General features: G+C 37.5%; 1 protein-coding gene across 5 annotated transcripts in view; it reads right to left on the bottom strand.

The window, feature by feature from the left end:
• Window positions 1-417: 417 nt before the first annotated feature.
• The window catches only part of pip5k1ca (phosphatidylinositol-4-phosphate 5-kinase, type I, gamma a), a 65,415-nt gene continuing 56,100 nt past the window's right edge, over window positions 418-9,732 (bottom strand). The window contains exons 8-19 of one of the 5 annotated variants that reach the window (XM_039766713.1): window positions 9,143-9,348; window positions 8,985-9,068; window positions 8,780-8,828; window positions 8,603-8,687; window positions 8,303-8,464; window positions 7,876-8,014; window positions 7,750-7,782; window positions 7,555-7,653; window positions 7,205-7,337; window positions 4,450-4,500; window positions 3,533-3,616; window positions 418-3,192 (exon numbers count right to left, since the gene is read on the bottom strand). In XM_039766713.1, the coding sequence (XP_039622647.1) occupies window positions 3,190-3,192; window positions 3,533-3,616; window positions 4,450-4,500; window positions 7,205-7,337; window positions 7,555-7,653; window positions 7,750-7,782; window positions 7,876-8,014; window positions 8,303-8,464; window positions 8,603-8,687; window positions 8,780-8,828; window positions 8,985-9,068; window positions 9,143-9,348 (1,128 nt within the window). In that variant the 3' untranslated portion in view covers window positions 418-3,189. Of the gene's footprint in view, window positions 3,617-4,449; window positions 4,501-5,134; window positions 5,185-7,204; window positions 7,338-7,554; window positions 7,654-7,749; window positions 7,783-7,875; window positions 8,015-8,302; window positions 8,465-8,602; window positions 8,688-8,779; window positions 8,829-8,984; window positions 9,069-9,142; window positions 9,349-9,732 lie in introns of all 5 variants that reach the window. The other 4 variants (XM_039766716.1, XM_039766715.1, XM_039766714.1 and 1 more) reach the window with 4 other exon arrangements.

Raw genomic sequence — 9,732 nt, 5'->3', positions numbered from 1 at the left:
ACCAGTCCCATAATGTGAATTTAAGCACTTTAAAATTGTGAATCATAAAGTCACTTGTGCAGCCACTTCTATCTAGATAGACTGACACAGAAACAGACAAAGAAGGCCCCATATGATAACTAGCCAACCCGATAGATTTACAGAGCACTTTTCTAACACACAAAGAGCTTTACATAGACAGTGGGGAGCCACTCCCTGTTATGACCAATAATTGTCATCATAAACCAAATTAGGACAGACCTGATTCTTCAGTATTAAATTCCAAAGGTGCCAATCCAGACAGTCAGTGAGACACACCTTGGTGTATTCTGCAGCAAAACAGACCCTGGGACGTTAATATTTCTTGAAACAAATGGATGACACTATCAGACAAAATAAAAATGACTACAATGTAAAGAAACACAAATGATTCCATGATTCCTCTCTATATATTACTTTATTTTTCCTCAGTCTTTTTAAATAGATAATGTACAGACACTTTATACAGAGGTAAAGTCACATATGTCATGTGGGAGCTTGCAGCAGAAAAGCTGATCTTCCAGGTAATTCATGTGGATTCTCAGGAACAGACAAAATAGGGAATAATTTACATCAACACCACTTCACTATTATTCTGCTACATCTCCTGTCGGCTGATAGATTAATTATTTACAGAAAATCAAATAGGGGAAAATCCTACACTGCTGACATTGTATTTAATATTAAAGTCATCATACAAAAGAGAAAATAAATAAATAAATAAATAAATTACAAGAGAGGACTTCTTTTTAATGCCCCCCCCCAATAATGTTTTGTTTTTCATTTTTAATATCTTAAGACTGAAAAGCACATGTCTAAAATGCAGACTTGATTTTTTTGCAGTAAACAACTAAACAAAAAATACAGACAAATGTCTATAGTTAAAAACTGTGTTGGAAATTAACCACAATGGAACCAGAAAAGCCATTTAACAGAAATGTGGAGTCCTTTTCGATTTCTGAATTTGATGTGTTCAGCCCTCCTTCCTTTGGGCACTAGAATGAAGGACCACTGCAGCTGAGGAATGTGTGGACTGGAGGATCAGGAGGTGGTTCGATTGGTAAAAGGCTCTGTACAAGTGTACTTGTCCTGTTTTATAGTGGTCAGCATATGGGAAGACAGGGCAGGGGGATATTGGCACTGACACAAGCACGGCTGGCCTCTTGGGATGTCCATGTCATAAGAACAAGCTCAGACAGCTGTAAATTTGACAGGGGGACAATGAAAAAAAATGTGTACTGTGGTTTATTTACTTCACTTTAGAGGAGATATATAGTGTATGGAAAAATTAACAGAGTTCAAACAAGGAGGAAAAATGCCCAATAAAGTAACAAACTCTTTTCGCCTACTACATTTGTTTGTGTTTAGGTATACAATTATACCTGCTCCAAAACCATTTTTTTATTTCTCTTTGTTAGGATAACAGCAGTATCATAAAATATACTAAATATCTTCTCATGTGAAGTGTCTTGCATATCTAATGGTTTAGTAACATATTATATATTATACCATAACTGAAGTTTCTTACACTAGGAATAAACAAAACTGTTTCTTTAAAGGCATGAACATGAAGAAATGCACCACCTCCATGCTGGCTTGGGCATAATTGCCCAGATGGGAGGGATGTTTTTGGTCCCATTAGTAGCTGTTCACATAGATGTAAAATGACAATGTATAGCAACAACTTTCTCCTAAAATAGAAAAATGTGAATATAGAGGAATGTAAAAGATGAATGAGATCTGGCCAAACATTAGAAAAGATAAAATCTCAGCCAGGATGTAAGCATTGGGGCACTTACAGAAACAGGAAAAAAAAAAACGCCATTGATTCAAATGACCTGGACCTAAGAGACACGAGAAGTAGCCTGAACACACTGCCCTGCGTTAGCAGCATATCCTATAACCCCTCTCCATAATAATCTCAATAAAATGTAGAAAAACACATGATTAACACTATATCATGAATTTAGAAAAACACTGTAAAATAAAAAGGAATACATATACCCCCCCATTATAAAAGCAGAGACATTGTACAATGTAGTGTGTGTGTGTATGTGTGTGCATGTTTGCTTGAAAATCAGATCCATGATAACTTCTACAGATTCTCCCCATTAAACATGGTTGCATAAAAGAGGGGAGTTTCACAATTTAACAAGATAAAACTAAGCATAGACAAATGTTAAAAGGGCTATTAAGAGAATAGTTAACGAGACATGTGCATACTGACAAGAAGAACAGTCAGATTTGGCCTATGCCTCACTTAGCCGTTAGCTTCAAGGCTTTACCTAGTAGTATATGGTCACCACTAACTCCCACACTCAGACACTCATTTCCAGTTCTCCTAACTCCACCCTCACTCTCAGGCTGAAAACATTGCATGCAGCAGTTTTTACAAGCCATAGACTCCAACCCCAAAGCCAAATTTAACACGCCTGAAACACTATTGTCTCATACCACCCAATCATATATATTCATCTGGTGAATAAGAACTGTAAGACACTCCCACCCCACATTACGACAACTTAGTCACTCTTAATGGTGGTACCAGAATTGTGATAATGAGAGGGAAAAAAATTAAAAAGAAGCATAACAAATCCATGACCATACCCATCAAACCTACATCCATCTTTTAAAGGACTGGTGGAGCAGAAGGAGGAATGCATAGGCCAACATGGCATTGGTTTAGATAGAAGTATAAAAAAAAAAAAATTCACAGCATTAAAAAACAAACTGGAACTCACACAAAGTAGTAACTCCAGTGAAGCTTATGAAATGTCTCAAGTGATACAGATATACATATACTTATTGGCTTTTTAAATGTTTTTTGGGGGGAAGGGGTGTCATGATGGAACACCAGTCTTCAGCCTATTTACAAACTAATTTGTTTTATATATATATATATATATATATATATATATATATATATATATATATATATATATATATATATATATATTTGTGTGTGTGTGTGTGTGTTTGTGTGTTTTCCCAGGAACAAAGAAAGAAAAGATGCTTGCTAGAAATGGGACAAAGTCCTTATTTGTTTTCAAATATGTACTTCCCCATTTCTGTTGGAAGCCTTTGGGATAAGGATTTCAGTTCCAACCAAGCAGATCAACATCCAGTTAAGATGCTTCCTGTTCACAAATCACCCTGAAGTCTGCATAGGAATTACTGCAAAGGAAAAAAAAAATCAAAAGAAATGATGTCAGGCAAGGAGCTGGGCTATTTTTTTTCCTTTATTAACAATTTACCCACTTGCACATGCGCAACTACTGTATCACTCCCATTACCCACCCATTTGAAATGAACTGGTACCAAAAATGGGGGTAGGAAAGAATATCCAAGAAAAATTCCAAGTCCACAGACCACTGGCTAATTGTGGGGTGTGCTGGAAGAACAGAACTCACTTCCACATGGTGCCCCAAACCAGGGAGGAGATATATTTTGCATCAAAATATTGTTAATTTCTTTTAATTTATTCTGGTACACAGAAAGGTCAGATCAGACTTACTGTTTCATCCTCCCCGTCTGAAACGGAGTGTGCTTGAGAGCTATAGTGAAGAGGAGAATAAATCCAAGTCCTCTCCTCCGGAGGCTGCAATGGCAGGAGGCGAGAAGAGGGACAGCGCGACAGAGCCGGAGGAGAAAGAGAGAAAGAGAGAGTGTGAAAATGAACAAATACAAAAGGAAGACAGGGACAAAGAGGGAGTAGAACAAAACAGACAACAAAATGTAGGAATTTGTGAGGATTAGCTTTTTGAAAAGAATGCATGAAGATATTCCTGAGGAGGAAGTATAGCCTAGCGAATAATGTGCTTTAAGTTTTCCAATGTAGAGTTTAAGTCACTGAATTGTGAAGTTTCCCTGACTCAGTACATGTTAATCTTCTGAACTACTTACATGTCTGACACTGACCATATGTGTCACTAAGACTAGTTATTTCATGGTATACCATGAAACAACCAAGTAAATGGCATTTGCAGCATAACTTTCAAACAATTTTTCAGGTTCACTGTAGAAATGCAAAAGTAGTTCTGAGCATCTAATATAGGGCACATCTGCTCTGGACTTCCAGACAGTGCAACACAGTTGCATCAAAAAGGAGGCACAGAAGTTAATAAGTTCGATAGGTTCTTTTGCAAGAGATTATGTTTAATTGTTTTAACAAAGAATGTAAAAGAAAGCCTAAATAAACAAAATTGGGAGCCGATCTATCCATGAGTTAGCATATGGTAGGTAAAGCCCTAGATGAGAAGTACTGGTATAATGATGAACTGCATCATCAGTCCCTAGATGAGGTGATAGAGCTGCAGATGTGTAGGTAATTTTTAGGCACCCAGTCCAAAACTAAATGAGGCCCCTATTCCCAAAAGTACCACCGGGTTAAAAAAATTTCAATTTACTAATCTTAAACTGGATACCACTTACGCAGGCGCGGCGCGGCACCGGTGAACAGATCCAGTACCGCCCATCTGAAAACTGCCCGCCAGGCACCGGGTGATGAAGATGAAGCAGTGAGCGATGATGGTGATGAAGATGATGACAGAACAAAGAAAAAGACAAAGCAGGAGAAGCAAACGTAAACAGAGTGAAACATAAGAGCCAAAAAAAAAGAATAAAAAAAAAAAGTGAGCAATTGGAGTACTTGTACCGTGGATCAATTTAGTGGATTTGAGCAGTGCTGCTGATATGACAGTCTCTTACCGTTGAAGTTTTTACATTAACACATACAGATTTTGTTTCCTACTTTTCCTGTAAACACCAGTTAGATATAAATGTTTTCTCATTCTAACGTTCTTTTCAAAAAATGTCTGTGCGCGTGCATTCATAAAGTGTATCTCACACTGGTAGAATTACTGCCTTCTCTCTTTTAGGCACATGGAAGGATTTCTTAAGGTGCAGCAGCTATGATTCCTTGGTGTGAGGGTGTCCTTATCCTCCATGTTGAAGATTCTACCCATTTTAATTTGCAAAGTCACAAATTGGTCATTCCAAATATAAAGCTGGAACACAAGTACAGCTTGTGGAAGCCATGCACCTATAGTTTAACAAACCACAGCACTTCAAGAACAAACCCAGGCTGTCTTTTTTTTTTTTTTAAGAACAAACGCACCCCATATATCTTCTTACGCCTGGCTGGTGTCAAATGCTTCACCCTGTTCCCTGTGGGATTCAAACCCAGTGTTAGTGCAGGTTACATAATTTGAAAAACATTTCTCCAGAGTTATTCACTTCAGCATACAACCACTGCCTGAGGACTTTAAAGTCCCATATGGGTAGAGGGCCTACTCACACAGAGAAGCTACTGTATCTGCACAGTGTCAAAGGAAAGCTTAGACTTGGAAGTGAACTATGTGGTAATGTAATACCACAGTACATAACAGTTAACACTTGCTTGAAAATTAAAATTCAATCCGAGCTGCAAGGAAACCAAGCCAGTGATTAGTCCATGTTTATCTCTATTGCATCTTCTTTAAATTCTAGACAGGCATTAAGCACTAAGTAAGGGGACTCGTTCCATACAAGCCACAGAGTTATAACAAGAAAACTAACAAATGCAGATGCATTCAAATCTGTTCTGCAGAAAGAAGACTTGCAACACCACTTGGTCACAAATTGTAGAGTATGGGGATGGGACGTGCAACTTTTAGATGGTATTTCCAGATTGTGGTTTTTCAGTTGTTATTATTCAATTAATAAAAATTGTAGCTTCAGACAGATTAGTTTTAAAACTGACATGATACTGTCAAACCAACTTAAGTTAACTTTTAGGCTTTGAGTGTGCAGTGGGTGGAGCAAAATGTGGCACCATCGGGAACAAGTCAAAAACTGCCCCTGGAGACTGCAGCAGGTCGTAAAACAATTAAAAAAAAATACTAGACATAACAAATGTCCAAGTACGTTAAACTAAGTAAACATTTCTATTTTACTACAAATCAAGTTTCAATTACTATTATACAACATATTATAAATAATAATCATAACTAACAAGCTAAGCATGTTAAAATTCAAACATCTATTCTTTTAGGGTGTAACATGACCTATCTGGTAGACACAGTAATAATTTTGCTATGGCACTTTATAATTTATAGTATATTATTTAGCACATGTTAAGACAGATGGTCTTAAAGGTACTATTTTACTGATGGCGATGTTCAGTATGTACAGTCTGTTATTTTATCATTGTATAAGTGTTGCTGTGATTCTCTGCATTCTCTAATGTTTACAGTACAAGTTTTTAAAACACAAGACAATAAATCTGGGAAGTACAAACTGAAGTGTTGGTAATGACTTCCAATAAATGGTGAAAAAATGTATTTTTCTAATGGTATTATCAGCTCATCTTCTGTAGTCTTCCTCCTGTGATTACTTATTAGAATTTCTCTTTTTAATTTTCTACATAGATATGATTTTTTGGAGTGGGATAGCCTGGGAATTCTATTACTGACAACTAGGTTATTTGGTTATGCTACAGATATTTAAGATAAATATATGTCTTACTTGTGTTTATTTGTTTAATTTCTTTTGGAAAGCTTGCGGGACAGACACAGTTTCAGAAACTCTAATTTGTAGCACCACAGATGTTGGATATGTACTGTGTAGATGCTGAGGAGGTGGAGGAGTAGGAAATCATTTTATATAAACATTAATGGTATGGCTATCGTCATATGCATGGATAGCTAAACCATACCATCAGGCAGAAAGTACAGAGGTAAATAAATTAACATTTCATCAGTGTTTTCAATGCAGATTTGCTGTTTTGGTGATTCATTTGAGAGATTTTACAGTAGATCCCTCAGTCTCCATTTGATGTATCCTCAAGTACAGCCTGCGGCAAGCTAAAGATGTACCATGTAGGTTCTTATCCCATCCATCTTTTTAAATCCATGTTACCATAATGACAATTGTACAGCAGCCATGTAACTCATTTATCAAAGTATATTATATGCAAATAAGGAAAAATAAATTTTGATTACTTGATAACAGAGAACAGTCATGTTACTGACTGTTGATCAATCACAATCTATTTACATCTCTGTTGCAATGGGCCATATAATTTGACAAGGCTGAGCAACCCAGTACTAGGTATAACATTAAGCTGATGAACACAAGTTCAAAGACCAAGGGAAAACATACATAAAACACCACACTGGAAAAAGGAAGTGGGCTATTGGTTACTTACAAAATAAAGGTCTGTGACGGGCACTTCCTCTTCAGATTCATGACTAACTGTCTCTGACACCTGGCTGGCAGAGTCCAGCTCTACAGTCACTTTAGGACTTGGTGGGACAGAGGCAGATGCAGATGCTGTATCACTGTAGGAAAGAAAATCACAGGGAAAGCAAAGATTAGAGCCCATTCACTCATAAATAGAAGCATCTGGTTTAAATATTCCCTAAAATGATGTCTATGACTGTCGCCTGATTAGTAATGACTTATTTTGGAACTGTCACATAAACGTTAAACTGCTTAGCTGACTTCACTGTTCAGCACATGAATGTATTCCCTTCATTCTTTCCCACTGTGCTGTACCTTTTTTCTGGTGACATGTCAGGAATGGCAGCCACCTCGTTGTCATGTTGTTTCACTTCCACTTCCACAGTGATCTGCTGCAGCTCGTCATCATGAGATCTGTACAAAACATAATGAAACCCTGCAGTATCAGAAACTCTGCTCAAAACCAATAATAAAAACAAAGATCTGGAAAATATAGAATACAGTTCCTACCTTACATCCTGACCTGATGAGTGTGTATGTCTCCTAAAAAGAATATACACTGGTCAGCGGCATTGTTCATATTTTGTCAGAATATTATTTACCAATATGCTGCCTATTACAATAAAACAGGGTTACCTATACCGTGGGTGTTCAGAAGTATCTGATGGTGACCTCTCTGGAATTGACAGTGACGTTGAGGACAATGTTGTTGCTATGGATGCAGTTGTAGCTTCCTCAAATGATGGAGGTGTACAAGGCAGTAAATCTGGCCGTCCTGAAACACAACATTTCAATACTGGATTCAGTTTGCTGTTCCTGTTCTACTGACTACTACAGCTGCTCCCAGTGAAGCCTCATTTTATTAAACCATCTTTATGACATATATTAAGAAGCACGAATTGTATCTATAAAGGGGCTCATCTTGAGGACACAATCCATTTATTGAATCCTTTACACATAACACTGAAGCAAGAGGGACATCAAACACTAGTTTGTTTCTGGTCCAAAAATATTCATTTGATGTTATTAACATCAGTACAGTATACCATTCCCCTGCCAATACCTTCATCTTCAAGTGTGGGAAAGCTCTTAGCGCCTCTCAGGTCATAAATGTTTTCATCCTTTTCCGAGGGCAACTGGCTGGCAGAAAATGCAGCACCTGGTCCAGAATACTTGGGCACAGTAAGCGCAACCCGTCCTTTTTTTGAAGGCGAGGATTTCAAAGCTGTACAACAAACAAAAAAGAGTTTATGTGCTTTGCAGAAGATTTGGTATAGTCAAGTATCCCTATTGTCCCCCTGAATCTTGAATTCCACACATGAAAGGGATGACAGAATTAGTTCATTTTTTCATGAATACTCACAAGAATTCTTCCTAAAAACAGTGTTGCTCATGAACTTGAAAAAGCGTTCTGCATAGAAACTGGGTCTGTGTACTGACACAGTATCCTATGGGAGAGGGTGAGAGAGGGGTCACTAAAGCAGAACATATTGAAATAAGAATTGTGCTGCTCAATACACAAAGAGAGAGGATGTCTTACCCCATCATGAACTAGGGCCTTCCATGTATGTTCCAACTTCTTGATTAACCTGAGAAAAAAAGCAATAAGAAATCATTGGTACAAATTCTTGTTAGTGTATACCCAAGACAAGCTTCAGAATCAAGGTAACAGACATGGCTAAAGCAATAACTATCAGCAACTCTTACCAAATAATCCAAATGTGAACACTGTTCACTAACTGTACCTGTATGACTGCAGGATATCAATGATTCCAATGTAGAGCAGGAGACGCTCCCCTTTCCCATTTACAGCAGGTATTCCACCCATCCTATCAAGCAGAAAGAAATGTTAGTACTTCAGGCAATTAACTCTCTTTACTCTAGCCAGAGGTCTGGCACTCACGTGTCATCAGTGTCAATGCTTTCTCCTCGGGCAACACCACCCTGAATAGATTCCATGGCTGTTGAATACAGGGCCTTCTGACCCATGGGTCTCTTTTCATCACTTGTGCTCTGGGATCCCTCTGTCTGACGCTCTCTTTCAGACTGGTCCAGGTTGTGAACACCAAGCAAAAGACTGTAGTCCATGATTTTAAAGCTTTCCAGCACCTTAATGAATAAAAATGAAAAAAAAAAATCAGTACTATTTTAAAGTAAGGCAGCAGGCAAGAGATGAAGGTAATATGTGGATAAGAATTTTTATAATAATGATGCATTTTATTTATTTGTAGGTGCCTTTCTAAACACTCAAGGACACAGAACAACAGACAAAACACAGATTATAAACAAAAGTAAAATACAAAAGTTTAAATCAGACAGAGCAATTGTAATCAAAGAGAAAAAGCAGTCTTAAACAAATGAGTTTTAAGTTTAGATTTGAAAAGTGAAAATGATTCAATATTTCTAAGCTCAGATGGTAGTGAGTTTCAAAGCTGGGGAGCAGAGCAACTGAATGATAGTGGTTAGACGGACAAAAGGGACAGTCATGTGGAT

This window comes from Polypterus senegalus, chromosome 10 (assembly GCF_016835505.1).
Source record: "Polypterus senegalus isolate Bchr_013 chromosome 10, ASM1683550v1, whole genome shotgun sequence".
Lineage (NCBI taxonomy): Eukaryota > Metazoa > Chordata > Cladistia > Polypteriformes > Polypteridae > Polypterus > Polypterus senegalus.
Note: the sequence above shows the minus strand (reverse complement) of the source record. Positions and strands in the feature narration are given on the sequence as shown.